This window comes from Panthera onca, chromosome D4 (assembly GCF_046562875.1).
Source record: "Panthera onca isolate mPanOnc1 chromosome D4, mPanOnc1 haplotype 2, whole genome shotgun sequence".
Taxonomy (NCBI): domain Eukaryota; kingdom Metazoa; phylum Chordata; class Mammalia; order Carnivora; family Felidae; genus Panthera; species Panthera onca.
Genome location: NC_138351.1, coordinates 92,358,760 through 92,378,644, shown reverse-complemented (window position 1 = coordinate 92,378,644; position 19,885 = coordinate 92,358,760). Strand labels below are relative to the sequence as shown.

At 58.6% G+C, this 19,885-nt stretch overlaps 2 protein-coding genes across 8 annotated transcripts in view; one reads left to right on the top strand and one right to left on the bottom strand.

The window, feature by feature from the left end:
• The first annotated feature begins 2,806 nt into the window (after positions 1-2,806).
• BRD3OS (BRD3 opposite strand) lies at positions 2,807-5,571 on the top strand. 4 transcript variants are annotated; one of them, XR_013551626.2, is made up of 3 exons: positions 2,807-2,954; positions 3,509-3,558; positions 3,934-4,543. XR_013551626.2 is itself a non-coding variant. In XM_060610373.3 (3 exons), exon 3 carries the CDS (start codon positions 4,545-4,547, stop codon positions 4,797-4,799), a length of 255 nt encoding a protein of 84 aa, XP_060466356.2. In that variant the 5' UTR covers positions 2,931-2,975; positions 3,509-3,558; positions 3,934-4,544; the 3' UTR covers positions 4,800-5,571. The 4 variants fall into 4 exon arrangements, 3 of the variants coding, with proteins under 3 accessions (XP_060466356.2, XP_060466357.2, XP_060466359.1); XM_060610373.3 differs by having other exon boundaries at positions 2,931-2,975; positions 3,934-5,571; XM_060610374.3 differs by having other exon boundaries at positions 2,951-2,968; positions 3,934-5,571.
• A 1,760-nt stretch (positions 5,572-7,331) lies between these two features.
• BRD3 (bromodomain containing 3) overlaps positions 7,332-19,885 on the bottom strand; it is a 68,273-nt gene continuing 55,719 nt past the window's right edge. For all 4 annotated transcript variants that reach the window (XM_078436279.2, XM_078436277.2, XM_078436280.2 and 1 more), the window contains exons 8-12: positions 18,465-18,656; positions 17,092-17,333; positions 13,573-13,865; positions 12,338-12,463; positions 7,332-10,646 (exon numbers count right to left, since the gene is read on the bottom strand). In XM_078436279.2, coding sequence (XP_078292405.1) covers positions 10,531-10,646; positions 12,338-12,463; positions 13,573-13,865; positions 17,092-17,333; positions 18,465-18,656 — 969 coding nt within the window. In that variant the 3' untranslated portion in view covers positions 7,332-10,530. The remainder of the gene's footprint in view (positions 10,647-12,337; positions 12,464-13,572; positions 13,866-17,091; positions 17,334-18,464; positions 18,657-19,885) is intronic.

Sequence of the window (19,885 nt, the reverse complement as noted above, 5' to 3'; positions counted from 1 at the left end):
TGGGAAGCTCTGGGAGGCAGACTGGGGAGCCCTGCTCCTTCCTCTCTGCTTCCTGTGGAATTCCTGCCAGCGTGTAAAGATTCTTCACGGTTTTGTCCTGAAGCAGCTGCCGAATCCGGTCCGTGGCTTTTCCGACAAGCACAGAATCCACTTTATCATGTGGCCGGCCCTCAGAGGCGGCAGCCGGCGGGTGCCCCTCCCCCGGGGTCTGGGTCCCCAGCCATTGGGCCGCTCGGTGCACACACGCCAGCTCAAGCTGCCAGTGCTCCTTCCTCCAAAGTCGGACCTCAGCTCCGTGCTGTCCCTCTTCTGTGTTTCTACCATCTCCATAATATTACTTGGTTATAGGACCCTCTTCTCTGCCCCGAGCCCTGGAGGTGGTCATTGCCTCCTGCAGCTGGTGCCTCAGAGAGACTTCAGACGTCTTGTTTTGTTAAGTTCACTTATTTCTTGTGAGAGACAGAGAGGGGGGCAGAGAGAGAGAACCCCAGGTAGACTCCATGCTGTCAGCACAGAGCCCCAATGTGGGGCTCGATCCCACAAACCGTGAGATCGTGACCTGAGTTGAGATCAAGAGTCGGGCGCTTAACCAACTGAGCCACCCAGATGCCCCTAGACATCTGGGCACCTATGACGTTTTTATTTTGTTGGACAGTTATCTAGTTAACTTTGGACGTCATGAACGACCACATCTATTAACTTCTCTCTGGTCAGATCATTGGTGGGATTTCTGTCTTTGAACTGGACCCTGAGTCCCTTATCAATGATAAGTATTGCAAATTTCCTCTCACGTCCGTGACTTTCCTTTTCACTTATTGTTTTAAGTTGTTATTTTCTTTTAAGTTTATTTATTTATTTTGAGGAGTAGGGAGGCAGACAGAGAAGGAGAGAGAGAATCCCAAGCAGGTTCCGTGCCGTCAGTGCAGAGCCCGACGCAGGACTCAATCTCACCAACCATGAGATCGTGAACTGAGCCAAAATCAAGAGTTGGACACTCAACCAACTGAGCAACCCAGGCACCCTTTAAGTTTTTATTTTAATTCCAGTTAGTTAACATTTTTCCACTTACTTTTAAAATCAGTTTTCACGGGGCACCTGGGTGGCTCAGTCGGTTGAGCATCTGACGTCAGCTCAGGTCATGATCTCACGGTCCGTGAGTTTGAGCCCCACGTCGGGCTCTGTGCTGACAGCTCGGAGCCTGGAGCCTGCTCCAGATTCTGTGTCTCCTCCTCTCTCTGCCTCTCCCCCGCTTGTACTCTGTCTCTTTCTCTCTCTCAAAAATGAATAAACATTTAAAAAAATAAAGCAAAATAAGCTTTTTAATTTAGGAAAGTTTTAGATTCACAGAAAAATTGCAAAGATAGTTCAGAGTTACCATATACCCTCCCCTCATATACACCATAGATGTGTATATTTTTTAGCATTTAAGGCTCTTAGTCCCCCACCCCCACCCCACACATGATTTTTTTTTTTTTTTTAAGTTTATTTATTTTGAGGTCGGGAGGAGCACAGAGAGAGGGAGAGAGAGAGTCCCAAGCAGGCTCTGTGCTGCCAGCAGGGAGCCTGGCTCAGGGCTCAAACTCAACAACTGTGAGATCATGACCTGAGCTGAAATCAAGAGCCAGGATGCTTAACCAACTGAGCCCCCCAGGGGAAACCTGGCCCCCCATCCCGCATGATTTTTACTGCATCCTACAAGCTTTGATATGTTGCATTTTTATCATTATTCCATTAAAGTACCTTACAGTTTATATTCCGAATTTCTCTTTGATCCATTGAGAAATTTGGAAATACGTTTCTTTAAAAAAATTTTTTTTAATGTTTATTTATTTTTGAGAGACAAAGAGAGACAGAGCATGAGCAGGGAAGGGGCGGAGAGAGAGGGAGACATAGAATCCGAAGTAGGCTCCAGGCTCCAGGCCTTCAGCACAGAGCTGGAAGGGGGGCTCGAACTCACAAACCATGAGATCATGATCTGAGCCGAAGGTGGGATGCTTAACCAACTGAGCCACCCAGGCACCCCTAGAAATATACTTCTTAATGATCATTAAATATGCTTTCTTCTAGTTGGTTTTTTTTTTTATTGTTTTATAGACCATTTTTCCCGTGACCCTATTTATATATGATCTGAATACTCTGAAATATGTCGAAACTAACTTACAGCCGCCACATGCTCAGTTTCCTGAATGTTCTGAGTCCGTGTGCAGGATGCGCACAGGGGGTGCGCACGCAGGACTCGAAGGTACAGGACGCGCGCTCACCGCGCAGGGGCGGGGCGTGCACTCGCGGTGCGGGTTCGCGGTGCGGGTTCGCGGTGCGGGTTCGCGGTGCGGGTTCGCGGTGCGGGTTCGCGGTGCGGGTTCGCGGTGCGGGCGCAGCGCCCCGGGGGGGCCCCCGCCAGGACCGGTGTCTTTGTCACCGTTGGGGAAACCGTAAAATACACTCGGTAAGGGAGCGAGCAGATGCCACATGAGGGTATTATTGGGGCATGACTGGAGGGGGTGCGGAATGCTCGGGGCAGCATCGGGGCAAGGGAAGTTCAAGACCTAATTTTGAGACGCAGTGAGCAGCGAGCAAACTTGAATTATCTTAAAAAACATATCGATCCTTAGGAGTCAGAATGCTGATAGCAATAGCAACAGCAGTGGCAAAAGTACACGAGAAGCAACACGAAACTACTGTCAACAAAACGCTGGGACCAACCGCGACGGTGGCGGGCGGAGACAAGGGCCGCTCCGGGTCCCCGGCTCCCCCGCCCCCAGTCGCGCGCTCCGGCCCCGCCCCCGGAGCATCCGCGGCTCCGGCTCGCCGCGCGGGCCTGCCCGGCCTCGGCGCTCGGCTCGGCATGCCTGCGGCGCTGCCATGGAGACGCGGCCCCGAGGCCAACGGGCCCCGCCCCCGCCTCCGAGCGCCCCGCCCCCGCGCCCGCACGTCACCGCGGCCCCTCGGCGCTGGTGACTGGGCGCGGGTCTGCGGTGGGGGCGGGTGACTGGGGCGGGAGGCGACGGGGAGGGGTGATCGGGGCGGGAGGCGATGGGGGCCACGAAGGACTGGGGCGGGAGGCGACGGGGAGGGGTGACCGGGGCGGGCGGGAGGCGATGGGGGGGGGGGCGCGGGGGACTGGGACGGGAGGTGATGGGGAGGGGTGACCGGGGCAGGAGGCGACGGGATGAGAAGGCGATGGGAAGGGGTGACTGGGGCGGGTGGCAGTGGGGGAAGAGCCCAGTAACAGGGTGATTCCTCGTAGGAGGCAGTGATGGGTGGAGGGCCCAGGATGCTGGGGAGGCAACAAGGTCGTGCCATGAAGGGATCCCGTGCCATGAAGGATGCCCGCTGGCTGGGCAAAGTCAGGGAGACTCTGCCGCCAGAAATGAGGGCAGCGCTGAGTGATGGGGACTCTGGCCATAAAGAAGGAAAATTCTGCATGGCTGGGAAAGCATTTTGGGGGGGGGGGGTCTTGTGGATGCTTCCCTGTTTGGTTTCCACATGACGTCATTTCTCTTTCCAGCCCAGGGGCCTCCCAGATGCCTGGAGCAGAAAGAAGGCGCTGGTGGCGGGGTGAGTACCAAGCCATCCTCAGCACGGGCAGCCCAGGCAAACACCCTCCAGGCCAGGCGCCGAGGGATGAGCCCCAAAACCTGTGCTCTTTCAAGTTCTCAGGACTTCCGTCACAGATGCAGACTCACGCGCTCCAACCGGCAGTTCCCCGGTATTGCCCGTGAGCTCCTAAAAGAACTAGGATAAGTCACAGGCCTGCCCCTCAAACCCAGGCTCACAGTCTGGGCCACTGGACGGCGACTGCGATCGTGAAACGTGTCAGTACTTTGGCCTGGTGCTCCAGATCCAAAAAGAGTTAAGATCCTGAGCCGTCAAGGCCCCGCTTGCCGCTGGGTGCTTTCCCCCGCCCCTGACGACATGGTCGTTTCTTTGTAGCATCACCCTGGGCGAGAGCTGAGGACAAAGCAGTGAAGAAAGCCTGTCTCCAAACCCCGCCGTGCATCAGCGCGGGAGGCCCGCCCAGGCCCAGATCAGCGGAGGGCAGCTACGGGGAATGAGGTCAAGTTCCGTCTAGTTGCACAGTGTCCTTTCACGCAGGGCACCAGAGATACCTTTCCGAGTGAAGTGGGTCCAGCCATGGTGTCAGAATCACAGTAGACCCCCGGCAAGTCCCCCCAAGGTGGGTGCCTCGTCCCTGGCAACCGCACATCTGGTAAGGTGCGCACAGCCGTCAGCAGAAGACTCTGTGGCCGGGGCGCCACCGTCCAGCTTGCTGTCTCGCGTGTGCTTCTCAGGTGTGCTTCCAGAATGCTCAGAGGCTCCTCTCAAGTTTCCTTGCGAGGCAGTCGTCCTGAGGGTGTTGCCTACAAAGGGCCCGGATTCCTCCTTTTCACCACGGAGTTCGATAGGGGATCCCGAAACCCAACAACCGAAAAAGTTAGTTAGCGCACTTAGCGTAAGGCAGCGGGCAGCTGTCCACGCCACGCGAGTTCTGGCTCAGAGAGGCCCGGTGTGCAGGAGCCCAGGAGGGGAGTTTGCGGCCAGTGATGAGTGGCCGCGTGCCGCTGGCAGAGAAGGCCCTGTCTGAGAGCTATGCCCGGCTCCGGTACCGGGACACCTCCTTGCTCATCTGGCAGCAGCAGCAGCAGACACTGGAATCCGTGCCCCCTGGGACATACCTGAGCAGGAGCCGAAGCATGTGGTACTCCCAGTACGGAAACGAGGCCATCCTGGTCCGGGACAGAAACAAGCTTGAGGTCTCCCGGGACACGGGCCAGTCCAAGTTTTGTACGGTCATGTAACTCCAGCCTGAAGACCGGGGCCCAGGCACCAGGCTGGGGCGGGGGGGAGAACAGGCCACGTTTCGTTCAGGGGCCTTGGTGATTTCCAGTCCTTCCTGGGAGATCGCGAATAGTGAGCGCGAAGACGAAGCTGGGCCGGTGGCGCCCAAGCCCTCTCTCACGGGATCGAGTGACTGGCGGACCTGGCCTCTGGGCCCGGTGCCCGGTCCGCTGGCACTGCGGGCAGCCCAGGCCGGGGCACGGCCAGATGCCGCTTTTCTCGGACGCTTCCAAACGAACCAAGCAAGGAGGACTCCCCTGGCTACAAACCACCTTTTCAAAACTTTCTAGGCTGTCGTCAGCATTCCCCCTTCTGCCTGGTCTGGAGACAGATCTAGAAAACGGTGGAGGAGTTAGCGCCACGTGTGGGCAGGCAGCGTCTGCGGGGGGCAAGCTGGATTCCGAGGCCAGCGGCGGCACCGCGGGAGGGACTGACGCCGCGCGTCTTGTTACAAGATGGGCATCGCATGCAAGGCGCGGGGCAGCTTCCGCACCAGCTGCCAAGTACGTCCCAACACAGGGCGGAAGCCCAGAACTACTGGGCTGCAATCGTGTGGCTGGAAAAGGCCGCTGCGGCTTCGCGGTGTGCCACCTCTGCGGGGTCGGGCGCGTGCCGCGGGAGGCATTTTCAAAGGCTTTGCCGTCTGCTGGGACTGAAGGCTGTGAGGCCATGCAGCTGTGGGAATCTTTTGTCAAGGCTGGTTTTTCTAAATAAATACCCTTTGGGACACTCCTTCCTTCCTCACTTTTTTTTTTCTTTTATGTTTGTTCGTAGCACCTTAACTTGGCTTCAGATTCTGTGCGTGTGTGTGTGTGTGTGTGTGTGTGTGTGTGTGTGTGTGTTCATACCAGGAGAATCTAATGATTGCTACAAACCCCGTTACAGGAACGCATAAAGCAACCCCAAAACATCAGCCCTGTGTGTGTGCGCGCGCACAACTGCGCATGCGTTTAAAGGCACGGCCTGCGCCGTGCGCCTTGTTCTGGGAGTTTCTTCTGCTGTACAGATGGACGTCTCCACCATGCTTTGAATGTCTGATCAGCATTCCGGTGAGCCGGCAGGTGGGCAGAGGGTCTCCTTGATGGTGCCGTGCAGACAGCACAGCTCGAGCTTCGTCGTACGTGGTTCTTTTTGTGGCTGTGCCAAGTTCACTGGCAAACATCCCGGAACTGGGACTGCTGGGTCCGAGTGCGTTCCCCAAATGTTTAGTGTCCAGCCACCGGCCTGGTCTTTTGTGACGGACCCTTGGCCGGCTTGCTGCGTGGGTTGGGAGGCTTGAAGTCACATTTTGTGGATCGCCTCCCGGAGCGGACGAGGGAGGCTGGTCCCAGGTACCAAGTGAGGCCTCTGCAGTGAGGGCTGGCCTGTCGAGCAGCCCTGACACGGGAATTAACCCAGTGGACAGCTGGGTCAACATCTCTGCAGGTCTCCCGTTAAAGTCCTGCTTGGGAAGAAAGCAGACTTCAGAGACTCATCGGGAATGCCTCTGTGCCACACGCTGACCCGCACCTCGGATGAACCTGAGAACAGGTGGTGGTTGAGTTCGGTTTGGCCCCAGGCATGGAGGGGTAGCGCCTGGGAAGACCGGCACCGGCCACCGCCCGTGTCTGCACGGGTCAGGGTGTGCAGGTGACTGACGTGCACTGGCTGCTTGTAGGACAGCAGGCGCTAAGCTCCTTAGAGCATCGGAAGCCACCGTCTGCCCGAGGGAAGCCTGGACTGCTGGTCTCCCTGGCTTGGGCTGGGGCCACTGAGGTGGACACGGCCCAGCCCCCGTCCTTGGGGAGGTTGGCCTGGATGAGGCGGGGGGGGGGGGGGGGGGGAAGAGTGTGGACAAGGATGCCAGTGCAGGGGATGCTGGGAGGGTGCCCGCTGACAGCCTGGGGGTGGGGTGGGGCGGGGCACCAGGCCTGGACCTGGGCCCACCGGCAGCTTTCTGGAGGACGGCTCCACAAGGCCCGGCTCAAACGGCCAGACTGCTTGCACAACAGCGTCCGAGCTCCCGCGTCAACCGCTCCTCGCCGAAGCTTCTACTCCGCGCCGGGCTCCGCAAACGTGCGAGTGTCTGATGCCCGCTGTCCCGGAACCCGCCCCCCTGGGGACCGAGGCGGGGAAGGGGGGATCTGCCCGGAGAGGAGGGATGGCCGCAGGAGGACGGGAACGTGACAGATGTGCCTCCACATGGAGGACAGCTTGCTCTGGAGGACAGCGGACAGGAAAGGCTACGAACGATGCTCCCGAAACCCTGGTGCCTTCCTGCCCGGGGGGAGGACCGGAGCTGCTTGGGGTATTTCTGCCCGGCCCCTCGTTCTGCAGCAGTAAGGGGACTGGGCCGCCTTCCGAGCACCTCCACACACACGCACAGGAGGCTGGGAGCCACCGAAAGCACAGGAAACAGCACGTACGGGACCTCTTTTTTTTTGTTTGTTTTATTATGAAACAAAACAAATGCCCCAGGAGAAGGGTCCATGATTACCAGAGACATCCAAGAGTACTTTCTACCATTTTTATTCTGTTGTGTTGAGGCCAGCACTGCAATAAACAAGCTAAAACTACTTACATTGGACTCATTTTCAGTAACTGACATTTACAGGAATATACTAGAAACGGCACTAAAAAGTTTAAGAAAAGTTACGGTAAACTTGCATGCACATCATACAGAAAAGTAACATTTTAAATATAAAAAAGAAAAACTTCCTGGACGCGTTACGCCAGCATCGAGGCACAGGCTACAGCGGGTGGAATGCGTCCCTTCTCTGGGCGGTGTTTCTCCCAGAGGGCTGTCACAGACGTGGGTGTGGCAGAACAAAAACAAACAAAAGGAAAACATATCTTACAGTTTGTAAGCAAGAGGACGTCGGCCACCCGGCAGGAGCAAGGGTCTCTGCCCCCTCGGCCTCCGGGGCTCACGTGAGGCCAACCTCCTAAGCGCACGGGTCCCTCCCGCTCGAGAAGAGGCCGTGAGGGGCTGCCCTCGGGTCCTCGGCGCCGGGACGGCCCTGCCCGTCGTCCCGCTGCAGCCTCCCCAGCACAGAGACGTGGAGAGACGGCAGCCACCGCAGGCTGACCTCGAGGGGGCCGAGGACGTGCCCCCAAACTCTAAAGAGAAACCAGCTTTGAAGTCTGCACAGAAAGCCTTAAAAAAGAAAACCGCAGCACCGACAGCCTACGACTGTTCTGGATGGACAGCAGCCCTGCGCGCCATCGCGGCCGGCAGCCTCTTCCCGGGGCGAGAGGGGCAGAGGTGTTCCAGAACCCGGTCTCCCGCAGAGCCGGCGGGTACCGAAGGGCTCGGAAACGCGTCCGCTGTGTGAGGAGCGCGGGCTCCCCGACCTACCGGCTCACACAGGCCCCTCGCCACCTCTGCGGCTGGACAGGTGCTCCCCGGGAGCCCCCCTCGGCCCCGTGCAACTCCCGGCACCCTCTGTTCGGGGTCCGTTCGTCACCCGGAGGTGCGCTCGCCGTGCGTTGCCAGAGAGATCCTGCTTTAAGACCCATCCATCGTGTCATGTATTAATTCCTTAAAGTCCTAGTTTAAATATTCCATTAAAGATCTGCTTAGAAAACACCTTTGAAAAACAAGGGTAACTTTAAAAAATGGCAAGTTTAAAATCCACATATATTTTGATTATAAACAAAACGTGATTAAAAGTTTAACTGGCTCAAAACTCACCTAGCGTCAGAATCACCAGCAGTAAGAAAAATGGTAACCCATCCACTGCCCCCTCAGTCAGAGTTCCACATCCACCGAGGGCATCCGTGACCGTAAGGGCCGGTGGAATCTGAATGCATTTTATGATTTAAAAAAACTGCCCCCCTATTAGGATACTGAGGACTAGTCCCCTCGTCTGCCTGGAAACGTGCCACCAGACCAAAGGCCAGGCCACCCGCAGCTCCGCCCCCAAGCACCCGCCTCCAGAAGTCCTCACAGGGAGGCCTGGGAGAATGCCCTGTGTCAGTCATTTCTGTGCTAATGGGAAAATGCCCTGTGTGGTCTTGGGGAGCGAACCCTCCTGCGGCCGGGGAGTTGGGGGTCTTTCACCCCTGGAGAGAGAAGCCCAGCCAGGGCGAGCCCGGGGGTGGGCTGAAGGGCGGCAGCGGGGGGCCGCTGCCGCTGCCCCTGCCCCCGGGGCTGGGAGGTGAGGGGTGCCCCGTCTGGGGACCCGGACGGCTGACCCCGGCACTCTTGGCCTAAGCCACACGCTCAGAGCTCAGGCAGGCAGTGTGGGGCGGGGCGTCCCTGTACTCAAAGGCCGCAGGGCGGCCTCTGGAAGAAACAAAACCAAAACATAACCTTCTGTTAAACTCTGTATATTATTATTATTATTTTTTTTTACAATAGAAAGTTAAAAATCAAGACTTAGATTTACTATACATTTTTTTTTCTCTCAGATTACAAAGTTTATATTATATAACTGGGGTTCCCTAAATTGATTTCTTTTAAAACAGTCCTAAAGAGACCAGAGGCGAATACAAAAGAACTCGACAAAATAATAAAAACTGGGGGTGTGCTGCAGCTGGAACTTGTCTGTACGTCTGCAAACATCTCTCTCTCTCTCTCTCTCACACACACACACACACACACACACACACACACACACGAAGAACAGACGCGGAACCCCAGCGGAGCCGGGAGGGGGGCCGGCGCGGGCGGTGGGGCACGAGCACCTGCAGGCCGGAGTCCGGGCTTCTCCTGCCAACCACTGACGAGGCCTGCACTTCTGCGATATTTTTTTTTTTTAATGCATTTCTTTTGCAGTTTTGTTTTTCTTTTCTTTTTTTTAAAAAAATGACCAATGATGTTAATAAATAAAGTATCCATATATACATGAAGTTGGGGAAACGGTTCCAGGGTGTGCGGCAGCTAAGGAGTTGGGGACACACGTCGGGCTGGGCTTTCGTAGAAAACTGCTGAACCTTACAAAAAGGTCTCCTTTTATTTTTTTATTTATTTTTTGTCTTTTTAATCTTTTTTTTTGTTTTGTTTTTTGTTATTTTTTTTTTTTCTTAAGTTGAGGTAAAAGTTTCAGTGTATGGAAACCTATGAACTGCACACGCAGCCCCCGTGTTCCCTTCCGGGAGCCCCGGACACCCCTCCTCTCCACGCCCGCCTGCCTCTCTCCCCGCCCCTGCAGAAGCCCTGCCTGGAGCTGGACGGGGCCCCCGAAGCCCGCGCCAGGCTGGCTGTTCTCCGCGCCCCCAGAAAGAGGCGACCCCAGCCGCGAGGCTGAGCTCGGGGCCCAAAGGACAAAGACAGCGCCTGTTTGCCAAGCTGACCGCTTTCCACACGGTACCATCCAGAGAAACTTCCTTTGCAACAATGCGTTCCGGGGCTAGAGACCAGGTGGGGCGTAAGAGAGGGGTTTCGCGAGAAACCTCAGACCGCATCTGGCATGTTTTTTCTACGGCCGTCGGGTCAGCGTTCGAAGTTACCGTCTCCAAGCAACCGAGTTCGGTTACAAAGACTTTATGCAGAGTCGCACCGTCTCATAAAGCCTCACGTACCCACGAGAAAGGTCTCTGACCTATTAAAGCAAAAACTGGAAGCTACCATAACACTGAGTTAAGAAGAAAGCCCGCACACCGTGGAACGAAAGTAGTATATTAACCATAGAAGGGAACGAAGGGAACACTGCAGAGTTGGGGCGTGTGCGACGTTGCTGGTTTTGTGCCGTTCTGGGAGTCCAGAGCTCATTCCGAGTCGCTGCTGTCGGAGCTGGACCCGCTGGAACTGCTGCTCCCGGACGCGGACGAGCTGCTGCTGCTGAGCCGGGACGGCCCTCCCGAGGGCGCGGAGCCCGCTTTCTCTGAGGGAGACGCGGCAGGTGAGAGGCGCTCCCCCGCGCTCCCCCGCGCACCCCCGCACCCGCCGGGCGAGCCCTTCCGGAACGTCCACCGGCGTCACACCGCCACGTCCCGCGCCTCGACCCACCCATTTCTTCACCCCGGAGCTCGGTCGACATTAACGAACGTTTGTTGAAAAGAATGACCGCGTTAATGAGATCATGGTACGGTAAGAGACGCGCTCGGCCTCTGGCCGGGTTCTGGGCACAGAGCTCCTCAAACCCTGGGAATCCCCGGACGGGGACGTCTTTGGTTATCTGCGCGGAGCCCCCTTTACATCACACCCGAGTTTAGGCTCGTGAGCGACTCAGGGTACGGCTGGTCCCCAGGAAAACCGTGTGGAGGGGGCTGGGAACTTCCACCCCCCGGCCCCTAACTCCGGGGAAGGGAGGGCAGGGGAGGCGGAGCGCTGAAATGTTCTCGCTCCCCGGAGCTTCCAGGTTGGCGGACGGGCGGAGGGGCGGGGAGAGTGGCGTGCCCAGCGAGGGGAGGAAAGCTGCACGCCCTCACCCCTGCCACCCCTCCCCTTGGGCTGTTCCTGAGTTGTGCCCTTTACAATAAACGACACGGTAGATAAAGCACTTTCCTGAGTTCTGCCAGCCACTCTAGCAAATTATCAAATCCGAGCAGAGGGTCTCGGGAACCCCAGCTGACAGGTCGGTGGTAAGGCAGGCCCAGGACTTGCACCTGGCATCTAAGAGAAGGGCGGTCTCTGGGGGTGGACCCCCCACCACTGGGGTCTGAGCGAACCCTACGTAAATAGTGTCCGGACCGAACCGGATGGCTGGACCCCACCCACAGCTGGCACTGCAGTCAGTGTGAGCAGAAGCCCACGCACTTGGTGACAGAAGTGGGAGTAAAGCTAGCTCAGAGGTCAACAAAGCTAAGTATACTCGAGTCTAGAAAACACAGGTGCGATCTGCTAGGAGGATCTGACGGGGCGTGGGGGGAGGTCAGCAGTATAAAGATATCCCCCAGTCACGTGCCGCCTACTCTGCCCTTCCCAGGGGCGATCCCGGGGACCCTCCCAGGCTTCAGAGGGAGCGGGCAGGGCAAGCAGGACTCGGCAAGGCGGCGGCACCCAGCCGCCACACTATCGTGCAGATGGGACCCCGACTCTGATCACCACCTGGGCGCCACCATCCCTGGGGCCGGGAGAAAATTATTTGCCCTTTCTTACAGGCTCCAGAGGAAAGAGACAACGAGTCAAATCACCTGCTCACCTAAAATAAGGCTCCGCGGTCCACAAAGCACAGGGCCTGGCCAGGGGCAGCCGGGAAGAAAGCCCGCTGCCGGGGGCCAGGACCCCAGTCCCTCTCAAGCCACGGGGTCCACCCCCAAAGACCACAGTGAGGCCCTTCCACAGAGTCCTCTCCGGGGGTTCTGGCCTGGGGCGCTCCCACCCATGCCTCCCATCTGCTCGACCTCCCTGCAGGACCGGGGTCCCCAGTTTACAGGCAAGGGACTCGGGGGTTCAAGAGATCGAGAGCTTCACCTAAGGACACACTGCCCCTGAGCCGGTGGCGCCGCAGACCGAAGCCTGGGGCCGCCGGCCACTGCCCTACCGCCGACCCCCCCCCCCCCCCCGCCAGCAGCAGCAGGGGCCGCCGGGGGACCCCACGCCTCGGCAGCAGCGTGGCCCACGCACAGGTACCTTTCTTGGCAGGCTTCTTGTTGTTCAGCTGTCCGCTGACATCCTGCAGCCGCCTCTCTAACTCCTTCTTCTTTTCCTGAGCTAACTCCTCCTTCGACTTGGCCGCCTGCTTCTTCCCGCTTGTGGCTGCAGAAGAGCACGGAGCTGAGAAGGCGGGGCGGGGAGAGGGCGGGCAGCCACCCCTGGGGCCAAGGCCGCACCCGGCCCTCGGCAGGGCGGCCTCCAGGTGCCAGCCAGCGCCCCCCCCCACCAGACGCTCACGAGCTGTGCCTGGCCCCCCCCTGCAGGGCCGCCGCCCGAGCTCCCTGCCGGGACACGGACCCCGGCCCGCATGCGCTGTTCCCTCGCCACAGGCACAGCCTTTTCTGCAGACCTCACGCCATCCCCACTCCACACGGCGCACAGACGGGCGCGTGCCGCTTGGCGACACCGTCCCCCGTGCGGAGGGCAGAGTCGAGACCTGAACGCTGACCCTCCAACTCACAGTTCTCCTCACGGGCGCAGCTCTCCCTCGGCTCGGCCGCCCCACACGCCTGTGCCGCCACCTCGGAGTCCAAGGGGAACTTACCGAGGGCCCAAAGTGCGTGACTGCGGGGGTCACGTGACTCCGTCCAGGGGGAAGCAACCGACCCCTCAGAGTGAGGGAGAAAGCCCGATGAGCGGGCCGCACGCAGGTGTAGGCACACGCTGGCTGTTCCCTGGGGCCGGGCGCTGCCCGGCTCTCCTGCCTCCTCGGGCCTGTCCTTTCCCTCACTCCCCAGCACCCGCTGCCCCAGGCAGTGCCTCGTCCCCGTCCGGTGCCAACGTCCGTCCTGGGAGGCCTCTGGACCCTCAACTCCCAGTAAGAGGAAACTGGTCTGCCCCGGCACGGGGACCATCGAGAGGTTCCCTGCAGCCCTGCTCCAAACGGAGCCTCAGGGAGGCTTGTGGAGAAGGCCTTGGCTGGCACTCAAATGCAGGAGGCTGAGGACCGACCCAGGGGTCCTGCCTGTCCCTGTGACCGCCGAGGCATGCACGCGCTGCCCACCTGCCCAAGGGCGGGGGAGGAGGGCCCGGCTGAGCCATCAGCACCGGTCTTTGGGGCACGTGGCGGGAATGGGGGGAGGAGAGTGACCCACCCCACTTCCTAGCTTCCCGCCCCCCCCCCCACCGGGCCTACAGAAGAGGGAAGCGGGGGAGGCAGGGGGGAGGAGGACAGAGATGGCAAGTAGGGTGCTCTGCCCCCCACAACTTACAGAATGGCTTCCTTTGCTTTTTCTGTAAACAAGACTTGACGTATCTCTCTAGTTCCCGCAACGTGGTGGGTTTCAGAGTCTCAAAGTCAATCTCTATCTCGTCAGGGTTGGAGTCCCTGAGCGAGGGCTCCCGGGACTGGATGATGTGCACCACCCGGCCCAGCTTCTCCCCGGGCAGCCGGTTGATGTCCAGGCTGAGCTGGCGCTTCTCGTCATAGCTCATGGGCAAGCCCTCTTCCTCCTCCTCCGAGTCGTAGGAGGCCGACGCCTGCTTGCCGCCCTTCTTGGGCTGCCTGAGGGACGAGGCAAAGAACACCGTGGCACAGAGCCCCTGTCCCGTCCCCCTGACCACGTGGAGCCCCTGCCTGTGTCCTCCCAGCCCCCGGGGAGCCCCTGCCCCGTCTCCCCAGCCCCCGTGGAGCCCCTGCCCCGTCGCCCCAGCCCCATCCTCCTGTCTCCTGCCCCCCGACCCCCGTCCCCCCACCCCCATGAAGCCCCAGCCTCATCCCCTCTGCCCCTTGTCCCCCCAGCCTCATGGAGCGCCTGCCCCGTCCCCTGTGAAGCCCCTACCCCTGTTCCCCCAGCCCCCATGGAGGCCCTGCCCCATGTCCCTACCCCCCCCCCACCCCGTGGAGCCTCCAGCCCCTGTCCCTCCAGCCCCCCTGAAGCCCCAGCCCCTTGCCCACATTCTGTCTGGCCTTCTTCCTCTCCAGGACCGGGCTCTTTTACCAAGGGGCAAGCCCAAAGTGGTGCCCCAGGCAGAGAAGCCAGGTAGGCTGAGGGCTGCATGTGTACCTGCAGGGATACAGAACACCCTGTTCCAGCAGAAGGTGCTCCACGCCTGAGCCAGGACAGGACTACAGTGGTCAGCTCCCTTCAACACCCCACAGGCGTCTCAAATTCATCTCAAATTCGGCAGGTCAAAAACTGACCTCCATATTGACATAATCCAAAAGGAGACAGGAACGGAGACAGAGGAGTAAAAACCAGAGGGATGACAGAAGACACGGAATGGCAGACCAAAATGCAACTGTAACAATCACTACATTAAACGTAAATGGTCTAAAGACACCAACTAAAAGAAAAACAAAGTCGGGCTGGATAAGAAACAAGACCCGACTTACATGTGGTCCACAAAGCCCCATTTTAAATACAGTGACGGAACTAGGTTAAGAGTAAAGAAATGGGGGAATCAAAGGCTAACCAAAAGAAAGCTGAGCTGCAGTGGGTGTATTAGCATCAGACAGAGAAGACTTCAGAAAAAGGAATATCGTCAGGAAGGAACAGCACGTGGTAAAAGAATCAACTGACCGAGAAGACATCACCGTCCTCAGTGTGCGTGTGTCTAAAATCCAAGCCCCAAAATATACGAAGCAAAACCGGTAGAACCAAAGGAGGCAGACACATCCACGATTACGGCTGGGGACCCAACGATTCTCTCCCTCACGTTAATTAATAATACAACAAATCAGCAAGAAGACAGAAGACCAACACCACCATCAACCAAATTAACCCAACTGACACATTTTTGTCTTTTTTTTTCCCCCTGACGTTTAGGCAACACTAGACCCAACAGTGGGAGAACACATATGCAAGTCCACGTGGAGCATCGCCAAATCTTGGCCATAAAATAAATCTGAAATTCAAAAGTACTGAGATCACACAATGTATGTTCTCAGACCCTAATGGAATTAAACCAGAAACTAGTAACAGAAAAATGTCCAGAAGAATCTCTAGTTACTTGGAAATTAACACGTCTAAATATCCTGTGGTCAAAGAGGAAGTCTGAAGGGAAATCAGAAGATATTTTGAACCAAATAAAATCATATATCAAATTTATAGAGTACAGCTGAAATAGTGTTTAGATAGAAATTAATAGTTATTACTAAATGCTTACATTACAAAAGATCTCAAATCAATAAACCTAAGTTCCTAATTCAAGAGAGCAAGTTAAGTGCAAAGCAAGCAAAGGAAGTAATAAAAATAAGACCATAAACAAAAGGAAGCGAAAGCAGACAAAAACCAATGACGTAAAAGCTAGTTGTTTCTATGGCCAACAAAACCAATCAATCTCCAGATTCGCTGAGAAAAAAGACACAAATTACCACCACCAGGAATAAAAGAAAGGACACATCACTACAGACCCCACAGATGTTATAAGGATAACAAAGGCACACAGCAAACAAACCAATGCCCATAAATTCCACAATTCAGGGAAAGGAGCAATGTGTCCAAAAGGCACAGATCCCCAAAACTCACCCAAGAAGAAACTGATAAGATGACCAGTCCCCTAGCTACAAAAATAACTGGGTTCACTGTTAAAAACCTAACAACGAAAACTCCAGGCCTGGATGTTTTTGCTGGGGAGTTCTACTTAATATTTAAGAATAAACACCAACTCTACACATCTACTCAGAAAATAAGAGAGAGCACCTCCCAACTCGTTTTTGAGGCCAGTGTTATACCGACACCAAATCCAGACAGAGAGTACGAGAAAATCTGAGGGAGGCAGGGCAAAACCCGAGTATTCCCACCACCACCTCTGGACAATGCTGCCGTCAACCCAGCTGCCAGAGTCCACATGCCTCTGTCCTCTGGCTTCCAGGCACCACGGCCTGTCCCTTTGGCCTCCCACCTCCACAGCCACCGGACCTCTCTTGCCTGCAGAACCACAAAACCTCCCAGGGCGTCCTTTCTCCCATTACTGCCTCCCACTGACCCCTTCTCCACATGGACCAGGATCTGACCACTTCCAGCTCCAACACTTCCTGACTCCCCTTCACTTGCTCAGGGAATAAAACCAGAAGCCTCAACAAAGCTGGCCCACCTCAGCCACTCCTCTTCCCGACCCAGTCTCTGTTCCTCAGTGGAGCCGACCTCGTCCTGATTCCCACTAGTTTCTAGAACGCTTCTGCTGGGCTCCATGGCTTTGTCCCCACTGTTCCTGACCCTTAGAACCCTGACCCGACCGCTGCCGAGCTTGCTCTTGCACAGCGGTCACCCCTCCTCTGGGAAGCCTTCCTTCTACCTTGCGGGAGAGGCATGCCTTCCCCCCGTCCCCCACTGTCCCCCTTGTCCGGGGAGGGGCAGGCACTCCTCAGGGCAGTGGCTGGTGTGGCAAGAGAGAAGACAGAAGGTAGGCAGACCAGACAGCCGAACCTCTGCCAAGGTGCAGTGCCCCCACATCAAATCAGGAAAACATCCCCAAAGCCTGGAGATGCCAAGGTCTGTGCCAGATGGTGCCCGAGATCGAGAGGCTAGCTGCACGGACTGCTGAGCAAGGCCCCCCAGAGCCCAGTCTTCGCAGCAAGGGCCTCATCTGTCCCCCTAGTCTCCCCAAAAGGCGGGAAAGACAGGACCACCCAGCTCCCATCCCGCTGGATGACGAGAGCCCAGTCTCCGCATCACCGGGACTTGCCCCCAAGGCTCAAAGGCCCAGATCCAGCACCTGGCCCACCACACAAGCACCTAGGACGTGGGGCACTGGGCTCGAGGGGGTCTGAAGGCACTACAGCCCACCTGCTGGCCGCGGCCGTGCTGCTGGCCTTCTTGGCGGGAGGCTTCTTCGGTTGGGCCTGCTTGGCAGGTGGGGCCACCTTGGCCTTCTTGTCGTCCTCGGACTTCGCCTTGTGCCTCTCCTTGTCCTTGTCCTTGTCCTTGTCCTTCTTCTTCTTCTCCTTCTCCTTCTTCTCCTTCTTCCTCTTTGGCTTATTCACTGGGGCCTGCGACAGGGCGGCCAGCTGCTCGTGCACGGCCTTCAGCTGGAAGATAGCAGGTGGCTGAGCAAGGCTGCCCTGGGGCTGGCCCAAGGGGGCCACAGGTGGTGGCGGGGGCTTTGGGGTGCCCTTGGAGCTACCTCAACCTTGCGGGGAGGTGAGCCAGGGCCACCGGGGCCACACCCTGCTGTGGAAAGGCAGGCAGGTCCCAGAGCAGGTGGCATCGAGCTCCACTCTGCCCTCACTGCCCCGTGACGGCTGGAGAAGAGCTGCCTTGCCGTCCTCACCGGAAACGCGGCTCACGGGTGGCCAGGAGGCCAGCAGGTGAGCCTGGTGACACGTGCAGACCAGGACAGGTGCATAGTAACAACCTGATAAATCGCAGCCAAGGGTGCCTGGGGGGCTCAGTCGGTTAAGCCTCCGACTTTGACTCGGGTCATGATCTCACGGTTCACGAGTTCGAGCCCTGCGTCGGGCTCTGTGCTGACAGCTCGGAGCCTGGAGCCTGCTACCGATTCTGTGCCCCTCCCCTGCTCACTTGCGCTCTCTCTCTTTTTCAAAAACAAATAAACGTTAAAAAAAAAAAAACAAAAAAAAAAACCTTAAATGGTAGCTGACATTCTTCTCACCAGGTATCTTCCAGACGAAGGCAAGTCTACATAGAGGCCTGTTAGGTAGAGGTCTATTCGTCTGCACGAAGGAGCTTTTCCACAGCTTCCTTCAGAAGCCACAGGGAGGCCACGCGGCAGAAGCACAGACTGACCCAGCGCCAGCAGCTACCATGTCGTTTCAGGGACACCCCCCCCCCCCCCAACATGGGCCACGAGGGGCCACCGTAGGCTGCACCTCACAGGGGAGGAAACGGATCCTCGCGGATCCCAGGCTGCCCGGTGGCTGCACCCAGGGCCACCTTCCCTGTGGCGCCGCCTCTAACGAGGCTCAAGCCGAAGTCCAACGCCAGCCCCACCGTGGTGACCGCGGGGGCACCTGCACTCGGCTCTCGGGCCGCCTCACCCCCGCAGCGGCCAGGGAGCCGGCCCCCCTCAGACGCTCCCGCGGCGGGCGAGGCACCCGGGGTCCGCCGGGACCCCCGGAACGGCCACCGCAAGCCGGGCGGGCGCGACGCCGACCCGCGGGCGCGGCCGAGGGACCCCCGGAGCAGACGACCGCCCGCACCTGCTCCTGCAGCTCCGCCAGCCTGGTGGCCCTCTCCTCCTCCGAGTCCGAGCTGCCCGAGTCCGAGGAGCTCTCCTCGCTGCTGCGGCTGCTCTCGGCGCCCTTGCTCAGCACGGGGGCCGCGGGGGCGGGCAGCGCCGGCGCCTCCGCGGGCTCGTCCGGCATCTTGGCGAACCGCATCTCAAACACGTCCTGTGGGAGAGCGGGGGCCGCCTGAGGTCCTGGACGCCCACGAGGCGGCCCCTCGGGGCGGGGGACCCACACCCGAGGGCCCCTGAGATGCCCTCGGAGATACACCCACGGCTGCTTGGAAGGCCCCCCCTCCCCAGGCCCCGGGCGCAGGTCCAGGGACAGGCGCCACGGGGCCCCAGCCACGGACACAGCCTTCTAGGAACTGGTCCGAAAGCCCCCTTTCTCAAGCACGCAAACCTTCTGGAGACCGGTGCCTCCCTTTAGCCTCTGGGTCTGAGGCTCTCCGAGGCTGCCCCCCCTGCAAAGCAGCCCGAGTGCCTGCCTTCGTCTGACCTGTGGCCTCTGTGGGCCCCCCAGCTGCTGGGTCTGGGGGCTGGTTTACTTTCCCCCTTGGGGTCACCTTGGGGTTTTTACCGCAGCATCGCATCTCATTCCGACTCAGGCCCAAAAAAAGTCGTCCTGTCAAAGTTGGCTTTCGAAAAGCCCCCCACAGAGCAGGACCCGGGCCCTCAGGAGCACCTCCCGGCCGCCCAGGTTCATTTCAGATGGGGGCGCGCAGCCACGTGGGAGCTCTGCCTCTGCAGAGCTCATCCGGCTGCATCCACACCAGATGACTCACATGAGATGCCACCCCAGTGACGAGCCATCCGGCTCCAGAAGCACCCGCTCCGGGTTCTGGACCCAGACTCTCCTCCTGGGGTGAAGACCGCCCCAAAGACACAGAGGCGCAGAGCCAGGGTCTGGCCGGGCCCTGGCACGTGGCCCGGAGGGGCGCGGACCCCAGAGCTGCCCCCGCACCACTGTGGCAGCGCACGCGCGAAACGGCCATCGCTAACCAAGGCTCTCGGCCTCTGTGGCTGTGCTGCCGAGAACCACCTCTTGCAGGACAGAAGCGGGGCCTCCGGCCTCCGCTTGCACACCCGACCTGCCACCAGGGCCGCCTGGCTCCCTTATTAGGCTGCACCGGGTTCCGAAGCATCACAGAGCAAACGGAGGGGAACTCTGCTCCGAGGCACAGCGGGCGTGGTCTCGGTACGAAACCGCAGATCCCGCGGGCTTTCTCCGGGCATCCTGGGACCACCAAGGCCACTCCGCCCTCCTCCACAGCGGGAGCCGGTCCACGGAGGGCGTGCCCCCCCCCCCCCCCGCCAGGCATCAGCACGGCCCCCCCACAGGAGGACCCAGCGGCACAAAGACAGCTTCTCCGCTTCTCCCCCATCCCTCCCTGA

Bases quoted from the DNA above. Each gene is read 5' to 3' on its own strand.
- BRD3OS (XM_060610373.3), top strand. From the start codon at position 4,545: ATGAGTGGCCGCGTGCCGCTGGCAGAGAAGGCCCTGTCTGAGAGCTAT.